The 17674-nt window shown below is 57.8% G+C and overlaps 2 protein-coding genes across 2 annotated transcripts; both read left to right on the forward strand.

Annotated features, from left to right (window-relative positions):
- The first annotated feature begins 2676 nt into the window (after positions 1-2676).
- On the forward strand, positions 2677-8358 carry CSF3R (colony stimulating factor 3 receptor). The gene is made up of 15 exons (XM_058040405.1): positions 2677-2746; positions 3012-3311; positions 3387-3510; positions 3584-3753; positions 4422-4576; positions 4748-4907; positions 5362-5444; positions 5577-5790; positions 6042-6230; positions 6394-6495; positions 6707-6853; positions 7023-7163; positions 7286-7376; positions 7509-7590; positions 7972-8358. Exons 1-15 carry the CDS (start codon positions 2677-2679, stop codon positions 8356-8358), a joined length of 2415 nt encoding a protein of 804 aa, XP_057896388.1.
- Positions 8359-8917: 559 nt separating this feature from the next.
- On the forward strand, positions 8918-16295 carry MRPS15 (mitochondrial ribosomal protein S15). Its single transcript, XM_058040243.1, has 8 exons — positions 8918-8971; positions 9982-10044; positions 10585-10660; positions 11382-11430; positions 11944-12028; positions 13254-13312; positions 15333-15524; positions 16110-16295. The coding sequence occupies exons 3-8, from the start codon at positions 10620-10622 to the stop codon at positions 16248-16250; spliced, it is 567 nt and encodes a 188-aa protein (XP_057896226.1). The 5' UTR covers positions 8918-8971; positions 9982-10044; positions 10585-10619; the 3' UTR covers positions 16251-16295.
- The last annotated feature ends 1379 nt before the right edge of the window (positions 16296-17674 follow it).

Here is a 17674-nt window from a genome sequence, read left to right on the forward strand (position 1 = left end):
ACAATCCCCTCCCCAGCCCGATCGCAGCCCGCGGCGGGGCCCCAGCGGCGGCGGGCGCTTGCCGGTGTCCAGCTGGGCGCTCGCAGCGCGGCGCCCCCGGTTCCCACGGAGATGCCCAGGTCGCCATGGCTACCCACGGATATTCCTGCTCGGCTGGTAAACAGCCCGCACGGCACCGCCTTCCGTCCCGGCGGGCCGGGGGCTGTTGCTACACCCCAGGGAAATGTTGCGAGGGCAGCTCACCCCGGCCTGGGCAGGCAGTGGGCATCGGCGCCGTGCCCCAGCCCAGGGTGCTGAGCCTTCAACCCACCCCTGCCAGCAGCCTGACCCTTTACAAGCAGGGCAGATTTGGGGGAAAATGCCTTTGCTTGGATTCTCGGGCTGGTGAGGTCGGTGCTGAGAGACCCGGGCCATCCCCTCTGGCTCAATGAATCCCCTCCGATCAAATCAAATCAAATCAAATCAAATCAAATCAAAAAATCCCCTCCGATCTGCCCAGGCTGGTCTCCCACCACACGGACACACCCTGCTGCTCCCAGGGCTCTGCTCTGGACCCCCAAATTTTGGCAGTGCTGGGCTATGTGAGCCCTGTGTGAGCGTGGAAATGAAACACCGCCCCAAGCCGGAGTAAACAGCTCTTTGCACAACAGCCGCCGTGGTTGCGAAGGCTCTGAGTGTGCCAGGGTTGAGCAAACCTCTGTTTACCCCCATGCCAGCCCCATCCGAGTGCCCAGACATGGGATTCCCCCCTGGGGTTGTGCTCCAGCCTGGCACGGGTGGGCACAGCACGGCACGGCCCCAGACAAGGAGCTGTGAAATAACACGGGTTAAGGGTCAGAAGTGGGAGATACTGGTGGGAACATCATGGCATGGGTGGGCACAGCATGGCACCAGACAAGGAGCTGTGAAATAACACGGGTTAAGGGTCAGAACTGGGAGATACTGGTGGGAACATCATGGCACGGGTGGGCACAGCATGGCACCAGACAAGGAGCTGTGAAATAACACGGGTTAAGGGTCAGAACTGGGAGGTACTGGTGGGAACATCATGGCATGGGTGGGCACAGCATGGCACCAGACAAGGAGCTGTGAAATAACACGGGTTAAGGGTCAGAACTGGGAGATACTCGTGGGAACATCATGACATGGGTGGGCACAGCATGGCACCAGACAAGGAGCTGTGAAATTACACGGGTTAATGGTCAGAAGTGGGACATAATGGTGGGAACATCATGGCATGGGTTGCCCTTGTGGGCTGCTCACCCTGGGGCAAGCTGGACTATGTGGACGTGGACACAGACACGGGTGTGGGGATGTGAGCTGTTCCCAGGCAGCGTCACACAGCTGGGTTTGCCTCCTGCCCCTTGAGTTGCTCATTCCCTCACCCATGGCTTGCTGCCACTTCCCCCAGTGTCCCTCTGCCGTGTCCCCCAGCCCAGCCGGGTGTGCCCAGGGCAGCTGCAGTGAGGAACTGTCCATGCCCCATCCCGGCTGTGCCAAGCCCGGCCCTGCAGCGGGCAGGGTGGAGGCCGGGCGCTGCTCGGGGTGCCCGCGCCCCCCGGGCTTTCCTGCCTGCGGCGAGCGAGGAGGGGGTCGCAGGCTTCAGGGAAGTGTTTTGCAATCACCTTCTTCACAGCGTCACAGCAACTAACGGCCCTGGTTTTGAGGAACTAACGGGGAAAGCAGCATGTTAGCAAACACTCCGGGCACGGCCAGCCGCCGGCTGCCGGAGCCCCGCGCTCGGAGCGGGCCGTGAGCGGCTCCCGGGCACGCCAGACACGGAGCACGGGCGGGGATGGAGGCGAGGTAAGGATGGAGGTGGGGTAGGGATGGAGATGGGCTAGGGGTGGGTGACACTCAGGTCCCACTGAGCAGCATCTGGTCCGTGGCTGCTCTGCCCATCCCCTGCCTGGGACAGCCACGCGTGCCCCGGGGGTGGCCGCAGTCCCACTCCCACACTCAGTGCTTCGCCTCCCTCTGGATGTTGGCTTGGGGGTGAGGAGCTGTGGGCACCTGGGTGCAGTGTGGGCAGCCCCTCCTGGGCCACGAACGTGTCTGGGACCCATCCGGGACAGAGGATCCACCGCTCCCAGGCCATTCCAGCAGCGGGCAGGGACAGCCGGGAGGGCTGTGGGCAGGACCCCGCAGCCCCGGCCAGTCCCGCTCTGCTGCTGTCGGTCACTCGCTTCCCTCTCCCAGCTTATCGCCCTCGGCCGCCCTCACCCGCCCTCAAACCGCAAATCTCTGCCCGGCAGCGGCTGGAGATAATGGAGATAAAATCAGCCCGTGCCTGCGGGTGCTGTGCCCGGGACGGTGCCGGGGTGCGGGGGACGGCCCCGCGTTCCGGGCTGGGCTCTCTCCGCGTTCCGGGCTCTCTCCGCGTTCCGGGCTCTCTCCGCGTTCCGGGCTCTCTCCGCGTTCCGGGCTGGGCTCTCTCCGCGTTCCGGGCTCTCTCCGCTGCGCTTCCCGCCCCAGCGGCTGTGGCGAGCCGGGGGCGGAGGTGTCAGAAGGGCTGCGGGAAGGGCTGACGCTGACAGCGAAAGGACATTCTGCTCCAGGAAGAGCCGCTGACAATGGAGCCCGGCTCCTTCAGCCCACCTCGTCCCCAGCCCTTGCCGACCCCCAGGACAAGGCGCTTTCTCCGCTCCAGGTGATGCCAAAGCCACGGAGGAGACCATGGCCAGGCGCGGGGCTGGGACACCCTTCCTGCTGCAGCTCTCCCTGCTCCTGCTGCTCCGGCTGGGCGGTGAGTGCGGGCCCGTCCTGTCCCGTGCCACGGGCACAGCGTCCCCAGCAGCCGCTGCCCCCCGGGGCGGGCAGGAGCGGCGGGCACGGGCAGGATGGGGCCTGGCACGTGCCCGTGCCTTGCCCAACGCTCGGCTCTTCCTCTCCAGAGTGGGGGGCCCATCTAAGGGGAGAGGCTCGTCCCTGTGTCCTGCCTGGGCGCTGAGGAGCTGAGGTGGCTTTGGCACAGCTGTGCCCAGGGTGTGACGGGTTCTTCCTGCCCACAGGGACACTGGGCTGCGCCTCGGTGACTGTGAGCCCCCCCGTTGTGCCCCTGGGCTCTGCTGTCGCGGCATCCTGCACCATCCGGAGGGAGCTGTGCCAGGGCTTGGAGCAGGGCAGGGTCCGGATCAGCTGGATGCTGGACAACAAGCCTGTGGCTGGGAGCCAGCGCCAGGGCCCGGGGGGCACAGAGGTGTCCAACCTCACCCTGCCCCGCTTCAACCACACCCAGGCCAGGCTGTTCTGCTGTGTGGAGTGGAATGGGACCAAGCAGCGCGTTGGCATGGCCGAGATCAGGGCGGGCTGTAAGTCTGCTGCCACTATGGGTCACCCTCCTCCCCAGCAGGGACGGGCACTTGCTCAGGCTCTTTCTCCTCCAGATCCTCCTGCGAAGCCCCTCAACCTCAGCTGTGTCCTGAACCTCGATGACTACGGGCTGACGTGCCAATGGCAGCAGGGAACCAACAGCCACCTCCCCACCAGCTTCGTGCTGAAATGCACGGGGTAAGTCCTGGAACTATTATCCCCTGCCAAACCCCACGGCAAGGACGCTGAGCCCAGTGCCTGTCTGCTGCAGGAGCAGAGCCCAGGCAGTGACGGGCTGCACCCCGCGAGGAGGGCACAGCCACTGCACGGTGCCACGCCAGCTGCTGCAGCTGTACCGGCAGATGGAGATCTGGGTGTCTGCCACCAACGCCCTGGGCACCGCCGAGTCCGAGCACCTCCTCATCGACCCCATGGACGTGGGTGAGTGACAGCGCACAGGTCAGGGGCCAGGGAAGCTCGTCAGGGGTATTAAAGCGACATTAAAGCACGTGGGGCCCATTTTATGGGCAGGTTCTGTGATGGATGTCCTGGCGGGATGAATCGGTGCCAGCGCTGCAGAGCGAGCAGCACGCACCGGGTTATGAGCTGCCAGTTGACCTGCTGCACTCCACAGCTCCTGCAGCAATTGATTACCCATTTATTCAGCAGCTCTATTAATAATGGATCCTGTGCCCATAAACTATTTATAAAAGGAGCCTTCCCAGATGGAGAGATTTATCCGCCCTGATCAGGGGCTGGGGAAGGGCTGCCCAGGAACCAGCTGAGCTCTCCCATGGATGTGCCACACTCTCACCCCCAAGCCTACCCAAATGTGGGGTGTTCCAGGCACCATGGAATCTGTTTTCTCTGCATAGGCATTAATGCAGAGCTGTGCCAGTGTCGCATTCCTCCATCCCAAGCAGGGGCACACACCAGCTCCTGCCCCTTGCCACCAGCCATTCCCCTAAATGTTTGGGGGTGATTTCCCCCATTTCTTGCCACAGCACCCTGGCTGCAGCTCCTGGCATTAACAAACGGCACATGTGAGGTCATGGCTCTGAGCATTGCCCACCACAAACCTCTCCAACCCTCCCCTGCCCTTCCTGCAGCCAAGCTGGACCCCCCAAGCCTGCAGAGCATCCAGTCCATCCCCTTCCAGACCGACTGCATTGCCCTGGCCTGGGATGTGGCGCGGGGCACACAGCACATGGAGCTGCAGTGTGAGCTGCGCTACCGGGCCCCCGAGGACCCTGCCTGGGCCCTGGTGAGTGCTGTGGGGCAGGGGCTGGGCAGGAGCCGGGACCCTCCCTCTGCTCCAGGCGGTGGGAGCGGGGGGTCCCCATGTGAGTGGGACAGCAAGGAGTCCCCTGAGCCCTCAGCAGGGCCAGTCCCTGCCAAGGCAGGAGCCAGCACAGCCCTGGTTTGGCTGTCCCAGGCCAGTGGCATCGGCGGCCGGGCGGGCACGGCGCAGCGCTGCGGTTTCCTGTTCGGCACGCAGTACAGCTTCCAGATGCGCTGCCGGCGCAGCTCAGCCTCGGCACTGGGCTCGTGGAGCGAGTGGAGCCCCAGCAGGAACTACACCACCCACGAGAAAGGTGAGGGTGAGACACCCAGGGGTGCCCTCTCCTCGAGCAGGCAGGGGACACACAGCATGGTGCTGGGCACACATGGTACAGCACTGGGGACACATGACACAGCTTTGGGGACACATGGCACAGTGCTGGGGACACACAGCACAGCACTGGGGACACATGACACAGCCTTGGGGATGCATGGCAGAGCGCTGGGGACACACAGCACAGCACTGGGGACACATGACACAGCCTTGGGGATGCATGGCACAGTGCTGGGGACACACAGCACAGCACTGGGGACACATGGCCCAGTGCTGGGGAAATAGGGCACGGTGCTGGAGACACATGGCACAGCATTGGAGACACATGGCAGAGCACTGGGGACACACGGCACAGTGCTGGGGACACAGGGCATAGTGCTGGGGACACAGCCACACGGGCCTCTCTCAGCTTCTCCCACCCCCTCCCATTGCAGCCCCCACAGGGAAGCTGGACGCGTGGTGGGGGGCTCAGCCAGCTGGGGCCGGGGGGCGGCTGGAGGTGCAGCTGCGCTGGAAGGTGAGCAGGGAGGAGGGGGGCATCTCCTGGGGAGGCATTGCCTGGGGGGCATTGCCTGGGGGGCATTGCCTGGGGGGCACTGCCTGGGGGGCACCGCAGGGACTGGCACCCACCCGCCCTGCCCACACCCAGGCCCCACGGCAGCGGGAGGCCAACGGGCGAGTGCTGGGCTACCGTGTGACCCTGAGCCCCTCGAGGAGGGGCAGGGACCCCCCCACTGTCTGCAACACCACCCGCACCCAGTGCAACTTCTCGGTGCCCGCGGGCACCAGCCGCGTCCGTCTGTCAGCCTACAACGCCGCGGGCGAGTCGGCACCGACCGAGGTGACCCTGCTGGAGAGGACAGGTGAGGGCAGTGCCCCAAACCCCTGCGGGTGCCCCGGGCTCTGCTCGCCCCAGCGGGCTGCACGGCCAGGGCAAGGAGAGGGCAGACTCCAAACCAAACCCGGGCGCACGGGGGGAGATGTGGGAGAGGTCTCCTCCTCCTCCTCCTCCTCCTCCTCCTCCTCCTCCTCCTCCTCCTCCTCCTCCTCCTCCTACTCCTCCTCCTCCCTCTCCCTCTCCTCTCCACCATCCCAGCTGTTTGTCCCACACCAGGGCAGCCCCTGTCCGGGCTCCGGGCCGTGCCCGGGGGTGAGCGCAGCCTCTGGGTGCACTGGGAGGCACCACTGGCCCCGGTGACCGCCTATGTCCTGGAGTGGCAGCGGGTGGCAGCAGAGCCTGGGCACTGCAGCGGGTGCTGGCAGATGGAGCGTGATGGGGCAGCCACCACAGCCCTTATCCAGGGTAAGGGGGGCTGCCAGGGGGCTCTGGCACCCATCCTGACCAAACCAGAGCCCCCAGCCCACTCTCCACCCTGCCTCCTCCCTCTGGATCCACCCCAGGGTGGGTGGGTTGGTGCCGTGGTGCTGGGGGCTCTCAGCAGTGCCCCCCCTGCTCTCCATTGCAGATGGCATCGAGCCTTTCCAGCGCTACAACATCTCAGTGTACCCTCTGTACGAGGGCACTGTCGGGGTGCCCGCCCACACCACAGCCTACTCCCTGCAGAAAGGTACGTGGGAAGGGAGCCCCACCAAGAGGAGGAACCACCTCTCCCCCTTGTACCCCAAATCCAGGGGCTGCAGCAAAGAGCTCAGCTTGGGGGGCTGCATTTGTGTCATCTCCGAGTGAGCCTTGGGGGCGTCATGGTGGGATTCCATCAGTTCCCACGCGGGGCACTGGCTCTGCCCAGCACTTGGTCCCCCTTGTCCTGCTCTTTCCAGCACCATCCCACGCCCCCAAGCTGCACCTGAAGAGGATCAGGAAGTCAGAGGCTGAGCTGTGCTGGGAGCCGCTGCCAGTGGAGGAGCAGAACGGGTTCATCACCAGCTACACCATCTTCTGGGCCAGCAGCATCACCAGCATGGCCAGTGAGTCCTGCCTGCAGCACCGCTGACCCGGCCCTCTGTCCCACCTCAGCGTGCTGGGTGGAGATACCAGGAGTCCCTGTGTGATTCCCAGAGAGGGTCAGGGAGTTTGGTGGGTCCCTGCCAGCAGGTGGGGGCACTCTGCCACACCAACAGCGCCGTGTGTCCCCAGGTGCCACCGTGAGCCCTTCCCTCAGCTCCTTTGCCATCCGGGGGCTGAAGCCATCGACCCTGTACAAGGTGCACATCATGGCATCCACGGCTGCTGGCAGCACCAACGGCACCAGCCTGACCCTGGTGACCACGGTTCTGGGTGAGGGCTGCGGCCACCCCACCAGGGGGACACGGGAGGGGACCTGGTCCTGCCCAGCCTCGTGGCACAGCACAGCTGGCAGTGCCCACTGCAGCTCGCTGTCACCCTGTCCCTCTTCCCAGATGACAGCGAGCTCCAGTTCCTCTTCCTGAGCCTGGGGCTGCTCTTTGTCGGGCTCATGGTGTTGCTCATCTGCTTCCAGAAGAACGAGCGGTGAGTGGCAGAGCCCTGCCCCGCTGGGACAGGGTGGCCTTGCAGAGCTGGCATCCCTCCAGGAGCCAGTCCAGCACTGAGGCCACCCATTCCAGCCCGCCTCGCTGAGGCCCCCATCCCCGTGGTCCCCAGGATGAAGGAGCAGCTCTGGCCCAGCGTCCCCGACCCTGCCAACAGCAGCCTGGGCAAGTGGGTGCCAGCAGCACTGCCACAGGTGAGAGCGTTTGGTGCTTCCCTGGTGCCCACCCAGCACATGGCCCCCAGAAGGGACAGCAGGGACAGCTGGCACTGCTCATGACCTCCCGCTGCTCCCCCGGTGCCCATCCAGCACATGGCCCCCAGAAAGGACAGCAGGGATGGGTGGCATTGCCCATGACCTCCATCTGTGCCCACCTAGAACATGGTCCCGAGAGGGACAGCAGGAACGGGTGGCATTGCCCGTGACATCCCTCAGTGCCCACTCAGCCCATGGCCCTGGGAGGGACAGCAGGGACAGTGGCACCACCCGTGACATCCCTCAGTGCCCACCCAGCACATTGCCCCCTGAGGGACAGCAGGGACAGTGGCAGTGCCCGTGACATCCCGCTGTCCTCAGGAGCCGCTCCAGAGCCTCGCCGCGAGGGAGCCGGGCCCGGCCGCCATCTCCACGGTCACCGTGCTGGAAGGGGAACCGGGCAAGCAGCCGGGGAAGGAGCCCCCCGCTCTGTCCGCCGCTCCCCCGGCGCTGCCCCGGCCCTACGTGCGGCAGGAGGGCCCCGGGGAGCCGGTGCAGTACGCGCGGGTGGGCGCCGCGGGGTACCGGGGGCAGCGGCTGCTCCCCGAGCCCGCTCCCCGCTTCTACGAGAACCTGCGGGGCCGCGGGGACGGCGGCGGCGGCGGCGGGGAATGGGCGTTCCCGGAGGAGCCCCCCGCCACCTTCCCGCTGCTGCAGGGGCTCCGCATCGGCGGCGCCGAGGAGCTGCACGAGTGCCGGGCGGATTAGTGTGGGATGGAGCCGGGCAGCGGCACCGGGATGGAGCCCCGGGGTGCGGGACACCGGGTCCGCCGCCGGGGCTCCAGCCGCACCCCGGGTCACTGCCCGGCTCCATCCCGCTCTCTGTGCGTGTCCCCTCCCCACCATCTCCCTCCGAAATAAACGGGGTCGTGCTGAGAACAAGCCGGGCGTCTCTGCGGGAAGGGAACGGGGACGGGAACGGGAACCGGGACCGAGACGGGGATGGAGATGGATGGGGATGGGGATGGGGATGGTACCGAGACAGGGACAGGACGGGGATCGGGACCGGGACGAGGACGGATAGGGGAAACAGAAACGGAGACGGAGATGGAGATCTGGATGCACATGAAGGCCGGGACGAGGATGGGGACAGTTAAGGCACCGGGAGGGCGCCGGGACCGGGACAGGATCCCGGACGGCCATCGACGCGCTCGGCGTTCGCTCCGTCCGCCCTGTCTCGGCGCTCGGCAGGCGCGCCTGGGCAAGATGGCGGCGCCCATGGTGGCCTGTCGGTGAGCGCCGGCCATGCTGGCGCTGCTGGGCCGCGGCCTGGCCGGGCCCGCCCGCGCCGGGGCCGCCGCGCTGGGCAGGGCACAGCCCGGTGAGGGGCACGGGGGATCAGGAGGCTGCTGGGAGGGAGGGAGGGTGGAAAGGGAAGCGAACCCCGCTGGAGGAATTGGGAGCGGCCGGGGCCGCCGTGGGAGCTGAGGGTGCGGGGAAAGGCGGTCTTGGGGTGGGCTGGGGGCCCTCGGGGGGGTCACACACCGGGCTCGTGGTTTGTTCCTCCTGAAAAGAGACGGGGTACCGGGTGACCTTGGGGTACCCGGGGTGTGGGGGTCCCTCGGAGCAGCGGGAGCGAGCGGGGGTGGCCGAGGCGGGCACAGACGAGGGGCCTGAGGCGGGTCCTGGTGCCAGCAGCAGGGCCCTGAAGGAGCAGCTGGAAGAGTTTGTTCTTGAAAGGTCAAAGAATGACCGAGTCCCGGCTGGTGATGAATATTCGTGTCTGTGCCAGACAGAGGTTGTCCCCAGGTGTCACTGCCCCTGAGCTCTGACACTGCGGTGGCCCAGAGCAGCCCATCCATGTCGCTAATGAGATTAATTAATTAATCAGTTAATTCAGCAGTTTCAGCCCTCTAAATGATCACATTTGCCCGGGGGGGCTCTCACACTGCTCAGTGTGTGCAGTCAGCCCTGCTGCTCCAGCCCTGGCATTTGCCCACTCTGAGGCAGCAGAGCTTGGTTTGTGTTGGCACCGTGTGAGAGCCACCCTGAGCTACCCCAAACACCTCTGGGACAAAGATCTGCCTGGTCACTGCTCACCCAGAGTCTGTGTTAGCCACCCTGAGCCACCCCAAACACCTCTGGGACAAAGATCTGCCTGGTCACTGACCACCAGAGTCTGTGTTAGCCACCCTGTGCCACCCCAAACACCTCTGGGACCAAAGATCTGCCTGGTCACTGCTCACCCAGAGTCTCAGTGCTCTGACCCCACACCCAGCAGTGTTTGACTGTACAGAGGAGCACACAGCACAGAGCACTGACTGGACTGTACAGAGTATTTGCCTGGAGAAGTGCACTCCTGTCTGAATCCTTTCTGTCTCTCCCACCCAGGCTGCAGTCCTGTGCTCCAGGCAGCCAGGGGCTATGCCAGACCTGTGGCCAAGAAGAGGAAAGGTATGTCAGCATCCACAGGAGCAGTGTTTTGCTGTTGGCATGCTCAGGGCTGTGCCCTCATGGCACAGAAATCATTCCAGAAATGGTTCCTTGCAAGCTCAGAAGATTCCCCTTCTCCTGAGTGTGGGGAAATGAAGGATTGTCAGTAGCAGGAGATCTGTGAGGGTGGGCAGGCCCTGGCACAGGTGCCCAGAGCAGCTGTGGCTGCCCCTGGATCCCTGGCAGTGCCCAAGGCCAGGCTGGACAGGGCTTGGAGCACCCTGGGACAGTGCAGTGTCCCTGCCATGGCAGGGGGTGCAATCAGATGGGCTTTAAGGTCCCTTCCAGCCAAAACTGTTTTGATATTCTGTGATCTCTGAGCTCAGTGGATTGTTGTAAATACATGTACACCACATTGTAAATCCAGAGTGCTGAAGGGAAGAGACTGAACCCATTTTTGTCACTCAGTTCTGCCCTCTTGGCTGGATCTGCTCAGTTCTTCAGCACATATCAGAGCTCTGACTTTGTCCTGCTCTTTTCCCAATGTTCCTCTCTCTGCAGACATCCCCAGCCATCTGGATGACCTTCCTCCCACCATGCTGAAGAAGGATTATGCCAATCTCCCCATCATGAACAGGTATGGACAGGGAGAGGGAGTGGCTGCTCTCTCCAGGGGTTTGTGCCTTAAAAATGAGGAGTGTGAGAGCTGGCACCTGCTCACTAATTAGTTATTAATGCTCTGTGGGCACAAAGTCAGTTTGAAATCAAATTTACAGACACAGACAGTGGTCAGTGATTGTTCACTCTGTGTGAGATTGAGTGCTGCTTGCCAACATCCTCTGTGGGCTTTGTAGTCCATAAGAAAACAAAACAAAACAAAAAAAAACATGAAATAACCTTGAAATACTAGAAACAGTCATCTTGGAAATAATCTGTGCCTGTCCTGAGCTCAGGTGATGGAGAGAGTCATTAAACAACTCCACATGAATTCAGCTGCTGCCAGATTTGGGCTCTGGGGCTCAGCACTGTTGTGCTCTGCTGCAGAGCTGCTCATGTGTGGTGCAGGGAGGGCCCCCAGTGGTCCAGCTGTGACTTTCACTGCTCTCTGAAGGAACCAGCCTTAAAATTAAATATTTTTGCAGCAAAACTGCTCAATATTCCTGTAATCTGAGCCATGATTTTGCTTAGGAAAGTGAGCACCCGTTTATGGCTGCCAGGTTTGGCAGGAGGAGAGTCCCTGAAAATTTGTAGAGTAAATTAAAGCTGAGGAAAGGGAGTATGTTCTGAGAAGCTGAGTTAATTTCTGTTGTTAAGTAGAATTGTTTCTGGTTTATAAGCTAATTTGCCATCCCTTGCAGCGTGGATGATGTGGTGAAACGCCTGCTGTCCCTGGAGATGGCAAGTCAGGTCAGTGTCACTGTGCTTGCTTGAAAATAAAACAGATTTAATGAACAGCTTCATGTGAGACTTGTCTATGCTGTTAAATATCTTTCCCTTACTGTATTTCTAAGTGACTGTAAACATGGGGTGATGAAATGCAGTGAAAATCTGGTTTGGTCTTAAAATTTATCACGCTAAAGTGACAACAATTGCATATTAAATTGAAACAAGAAAGTATTCAGGGGTGTCAGGGCACTGAGCTGTTCTGCTGCTGCTCATGGCTGACCCCCTGTGTTCTAAAAACCATTGCACTGGACAGCAGATGTGCTTCAAGTTATTTTTACTTTCCATTTGCCCAAAAACCAAACAGGTAGGGAAGTGGCACAAAGATCTCCATGCCATTCCTCTGTGCTGCCACTTCACCTTAAAAGGATGTAAAAGCACTGAGTGAAGGTGTGAATTGCAAAGCCCTTATGTGGGTGTTTGGGAAGAGAGCTGAGTGTTCTGGGACAGTGACAACCTCTTTTCTGTGCCCCACAGAGGGAGAAGTTGAAGGTGAAGACACAGCAGCTGGTGGAGAAGGTCAGGAGGTCTCCCCATGACAATGGCTCCTTTGAAGTGCAAGGCAAGTTAAAAAGGGAAGGGTATTGTTGGCAGATGAAACTTTTCTGCTTCTGTTCAGCTGTTCCCACCCCAGCACTTGCAGTTTGTGTAGAATTCAGGAGGATCTCCTCCAGGAGAGCTGCTGAGGGGCAGGTGGCCTGCAGGATGCCCTGCAGGGCTGCTCCAGGTCTGGGAGTGTTGCAGAGGCTGCTGGGCTTCCTCCAAATTCCTGCTCCACATCCACCCTCCAAAGGCACTGTGTGCTTTATTCTGCTTGGAGTGCTTCTGTGATTTGAAGCGCTGAGCTGCAGCTGTTACCAAAATGAACCAAATTCAGCCACAGAACCCAAATTTTTCTGTGCATCAGAGAGCTGTGGCTGAGGCACAGTGGGGACAGTGCAGGGACAAAGGTCTTGCTGCACTGACCAACACTGACAGCTCCTTTGTCATCAGCAAAGCCCTTGAGAGCCTCAGGATGCCACCAGCCCTCCCTCCAGAGCCTGAAATCCCAAAGATCTGGCTGCTGCCTTTGGGAAAAAAAACCTTTTATTGCTGTCTGCTTCCCCGGACTTTAAATCCCACGAGGTGAAACAAATGTCAAATCACTGGGAACTGAATGAGTGCAAGAGGAATAAATTCACAGATAAATTTCTATGAGTTGCTAAAACCTTACTCTCTAATTAAACAGCCTCATAACTATCACAGCCCTGCAGGTTGTGTGTTCTTGTTTGTTGTGCTGTGGGCAGGGACTGATTTGGGCAGTTTTTGCTGTTGTCAGGAGCTGCTTTGGGCAGTGTTTGCTGTGGCAGTGCTTGTTGTGGGCAGTGTTTTGTTGTGGGCAGTGTTTTCCTGTGGGCAGTGTTTGTTCTGCTGCTGTGGGCATTGTTTGCTGTGGGCAGTGGTTTCTGTGCTGCTGTGGGCAGTGTTTTCTTTTGGGTGCTGTTTTGTTTTGGACAGTGTTTTGCCATGGGCAGTGTTTGCTGTGGGCAGTGTTTTTTGTGCTCTTGTGGGCAGTGTTTTGCCATGGGCAGTGTTTTGCTGTGGGCACTGTTTTATTTTGGACCCTGTTTTATTTTGGACGCTGTTTTGCCATGGGCGCTGTTTTGCCATGGGCAGCCCCTGCTGTGCTGCTGTGGGTCCCTGCAGGGGCAGCAGTGCTCAGCTGGCAGCTTGAGGCAAGGCAGATGATCCTAAATCACCTGGGAAGGCTGCTGCTCTCACACAGCTTCTCTCTCTGTCCTTCACAGTTGCTATTTTGACTGCCAAGATCCGCACGCTCGAGGAGCATCTCCAGAGGCACCCCAAGGTAACTCAGGGATCTCAGCCCACAGCTGCTCAGGTGGTTTGCTCAGTTTATTACAAAAGGAGTTTAATCCTGGGGATTATGGCTTTCCTAAGGAGGTTTATGAAATAGTTACAGCTGCTCCTTGGTGCCAGTGTGGGGAGCTGCTGGCTCAGGCACAGCTGGGGTCTCGCCCACTCTGCTCTGTGTTCTGGTTTGTTATTGTAGTGGAGGAAACAGCTGAGCAGATTCCTTTGGGCAGACTTGAGCTCCATTTCTCCTCGCTGTAGATGTGGCTTCACCCCTTAGTTTTGGCTAATTAATGATTGCAGCTGCAGTAATAAACAAAGAGCAAAATCTGTGCTTGTTCTGCTCGTGAAAATGTTTGGTGGACAACGCTGTGTGAATGTCCCACTACCCTGCCTGGGTTCAGGCCCAAATTTGAGACAACTTGCCTGAATTTATGTTCATAAAACAGATATCAAAGATTCTTTATGCAGGGCAGAAGAATGGATCCAAAAATGGATTAATAACTGCATTTGAAAGAAGTGCATAATTGTTATTCATGAAAACTTGAAGGGTATGAGAGAACAGAATTGAGCTTTTTATTACAAGCCACCAGAAGCTGTACCAAGTGTTGAAGTTGGACTTTTTAGAATTCCTTGGCTGAATTTTTTACATAAATCACTTGTATAGGACAGGGAGATGTCTCCTGTGAGGGATTGCCCTGACTGGTGTGGCTCAGGCTATGCTTGTGCCCTTCCAAAGAACAGCCAGTCAGAGCCAAGTCACAGATTATTTTCATATTTAATTTCTGGCAGAACAAAGGTAAATGCTTCTGTTATTATGAAGCAGCACACTTCAAGAGGAGCAGGTTTTAGTCAGAATACTTTCCCTGCAGCTTTGGCACAGCCTGAATCTGTGCACAAGCTGAAAAGAGTCTTCAGGGAAGGTGAAGGTGCAACCATGGAAGGGAGAAAGCAATTCCAGTGCAAAGTAAATTACATCTCCTTGGATCAGCTTGTGCTGACCTGATGTACTCACAGCATCTGCCAACAGAAATTGTTCTAAGACTCTGTCCTTACCTTATCATTGCCCTTCATCCAAAATCTGCTCTCTTCTCAGTAATTTACTGGACAGGCAGGACGATCTGCTGCGGCATTCACATTTTCTGGAAAAACCCCTTTGCCCAGGATTTTTCTCCTGGGAAGCTGAGAAGCCTCAGATAAAAAGGAAAATAATAATTACCTGATTTGCTTCTCCTCTGTTTTGCTCCTTTGGAATGTGTTTGGAGATTGTTTACCCACAGGTGATTGTTTCATTGGATTCTGCAGTGGGTTGTTTTCACTCTTTGACCAATCGGCGCCAAGCTGTGTCAGGACTCTGGAAAGAGTCACGAGTTTTCATTATTAACTTTTCAGCCTTCTGTAAGTATCCTTTCTGTATTCTTTAGTATAGTATTCTTTAATATAATATAGTATCACAAAATAATCAATTAGCCTTCTGAGAACATGGAGTCAGATTCATCATTGTGGTATTTGCTAGGATCCCAGATGAAGGAGGAATTGAGAATCTGACTTTATGTTTTTAGAAGGCTAATTTATTCGTATATATTATATTACATTACATTACATTACATTGCATTATATTATATTACATTATATCTATACTTAAGAATAGAGAAAGGATACAGACAGAAGGCTTAACAAGAGTGATAAGGAAAACTTGTGACTCCTTCCAGAGTCCCAGCATAGCTGGACAGTGATTGGTTATTAAGTAAAAACAATTCACATGAAACTAATCAAACAATCACCTGTGGGTAAACAATCTCTAGACCACATTCCAAAGCAGCAAAACAGGGAGAAGCAAATGAGATAATATTGTTTTTATTTTTCTGTGAAGCTTCTCAGCTTCCCAGGAGAAAAAATCTTGGTGAAGGGATTTTTCAGGAAATATGACAGCAACACATCATTCCTTCCTGTGTCTGGAGGGATGCAAATGCAATAACCTGCTTGCATTGGAGTGAACCTTGTGTGCTTTGCAGGACAAAAGGAACCGCAGGTTCATGCTGATGGGTCTGGACAGGAGGAGGAAGATGCTGGGCTACCTGCGCCGGGTCAACTACAGCACCTTTGAGAACACCTGCAAGGAGCTGGGCATCCAGTACAGCCCCCCCCAGCCCTACAGCCGCCACCTCACCAAGCGCTGGATGGTCAAGAAGGCTTTTTGCATCAAGGTATGGAGCAGGGAAAAACCCCTCTCTGAAAGTCTGGGAATTCGGTTTTGTGGCATTCACATTTTCTGGAGAAATCCCCTTGGTCAAGAAGGCTTTGTGCATCAAGCTATGGAGCAGGGAAAAACCCCTCTCTGAAAGTCTAGGAAATTGATTTTGTGGCATTCACATTTTCTGGAGAAATCCCTTTGGTCGAGAAGGCTTTGTGCATCAAGGTATGGAGCAGGGAAAAACCCCTCTCTGAAAGTCTAGGAAATTGATTTTGTAGTCTAGGAAATTGATTTTGTGGCATTCACATTTTCTGGAGAAATCCCCTTGGTCGAGAAGGCTTTGTGCATCAAGACATGGAGAAGGCTGCACAGGAGAAACCCCTCTGTAAAAGTGTGGTCTCAGAAGTCTTTTCCAACCTGAAAGGTTCAGTGATTGATTGGGTGGCTGTAACAGAATAATCTCAGATGGTTTCCTGGAGCAGGGAAGGCACAGAAGGAGGATTTGATCTGGCTCCTGCTGGAACCACTTTGCCTGCAGCAAACAGCCTGGGCAGCAGCTCTGCAGGCAGCTTTATCTCTCTCCCTTCTGCTTCCACAGGTGTTCCAGGAGAAGCAGAAGCTGCAAGCAGCTGAGAGACTGAAGAAGAGGAGAAAGTGGCAGGCAAGAGCAAAAGCTGCACGGGAACAGCAGGAGAAGCAGGTGCAGGAGAAGCAGGCACAGGAGGGGACACCTGTGTAGTGGCACAGCCAGGCTGACAATAAACTCCTGCCCAAAGACCTGAAACCTCTTTGCTCATGTGGTGTGGGCACCTGGGAAGGGCTGCTGGTGGTTTGAGTGGTTTAGAAGTTTAATTTCAGGCCGAGTGCTGGGCAGGTTGGTCTGTGAGAGGACCTGGGGACTCCAGCACTACCCTGCAGTTCTGTCAGTAGGAACAGCTCAAGGGCTGCCTGTGCCCTGTCAGCACAGCGTCCAGAGGTTTGCACTGCCACATCTTCTTAGATATTTATAAGCTGAAACTTAAGACATTTAAATTTGACATTATGAATAAATTCTTCCCTGTGAGGGTGGGGAGACTCTGGCACAGGGTGCCCAGAGAAGCTGTGGCTGCCCCTGGATCCCTAGAAGTGTGCAAGGCCAGGTTGGACGGGGCTTGGAGCAGCCTGGGACAGTGGAAGGTGTCTCTGCCATGGCAGGGGGAAGCACTTGATGGGCTTTAAGGTCCTTTTCAACCCAAACCATTCCTCAGTGTGCTGGGGGCTGTGTTTGTGCACTGGGATGATCCACACAGGGACCAGGGATGATGGCACAGGGACAATGCACACAGGGACTGGGGGTGATGCACACATGGGTTGTGACAATGCACACACTCACACTGGGACCATGCACACATAGACTGGGACGATGCACACAAGTCACAATGATGCACACACACCAGAACAATGCACACTTAGAACAGGAGGATGCACACTCATACCAGGACGATGCACACACTCAGATCAGGATGATGCACACATGGATCAGTCAGGACAAGGTACACATGGATCACGATGGTGTGCATGCTCACACTGGGACGGTGCACACTCACATGGGGACGATGTGCACACGGATCACAAGGATGCACACGTGGATCAGGACAATGCACACACCATGATCACCATGATGCACACACAGATCGGGATGATGCACACAGAGATCACGATAATGCACACTCAGATCGGGATGATGCACACTCAGACTGGGACGATGCACACATGGATCGTGAAGATGCACACACAGATGGGGATGATGCACACAGAGATCACGATAATGCACACTCAGATCGGGATGATGCGCACAGAGATCACGATAATGCACACTCAGATCGGGATGATGCACACAGAGATCACGATAATGCACACTCAGACTGGGACGATGGACACATGGATCACGAAGATGCACACACAGATCGGGATGATGCACACATGGATCACGAAGATGCACACACAGATCGGGATGATGCACACATGGATCACGAAGATGCACACACAGATCGGGATGGTGCACACTCACACCGGAACGATGCTCACTCACACCGGGACCGTGCGCAGGCGCGCCCCGCCCGGCCAAGACGGCGCTCCCGGATTGGCCCCGCGGCTGCCCGGCAACGGCGGCGGCGGTGCGGG

This window comes from Melospiza georgiana, chromosome 24, assembly GCF_028018845.1.
Source record: "Melospiza georgiana isolate bMelGeo1 chromosome 24, bMelGeo1.pri, whole genome shotgun sequence".
Classification (NCBI taxonomy): Eukaryota; Metazoa; Chordata; class Aves; order Passeriformes; family Passerellidae; genus Melospiza; species Melospiza georgiana.

What these genes read in the sequence shown, in the direction of transcription:
- CSF3R (XM_058040405.1), top strand. Translation starts at nt 2,677, where the DNA reads ATGGCCAGGCGCGGGGCTGGGACACCCTTCCTGCTGCAGCTCTCCCTG. An exon ending in GGCCGAGATCAGGGCGGGCT is followed by an intron (nt 3,312 to 3,386) that starts GTAAGTCTGCTG and finishes TTTCTCCTCCAG; the next exon opens with ATCCTCCTGCGAAGCCCCTC. An exon ending in CCTGGTGACCACGGTTCTGG is followed by an intron (nt 7,164 to 7,285) that starts GTGAGGGCTGCG and finishes CCCTCTTCCCAG; the next exon opens with ATGACAGCGAGCTCCAGTTC.
- MRPS15 (XM_058040243.1), top strand. Translation starts at nt 10,620, where the DNA reads ATGCTGAAGAAGGATTATGCCAATCTCCCCATCATGAACAG. An exon ending in CCCTGGAGATGGCAAGTCAG is followed by an intron (nt 11,431 to 11,943) that starts GTCAGTGTCACT and finishes TGTGCCCCACAG; the next exon opens with AGGGAGAAGTTGAAGGTGAA. An exon ending in TGGCTCCTTTGAAGTGCAAG is followed by an intron (nt 12,029 to 13,253) that starts GCAAGTTAAAAA and finishes TGTCCTTCACAG; the next exon opens with TTGCTATTTTGACTGCCAAG.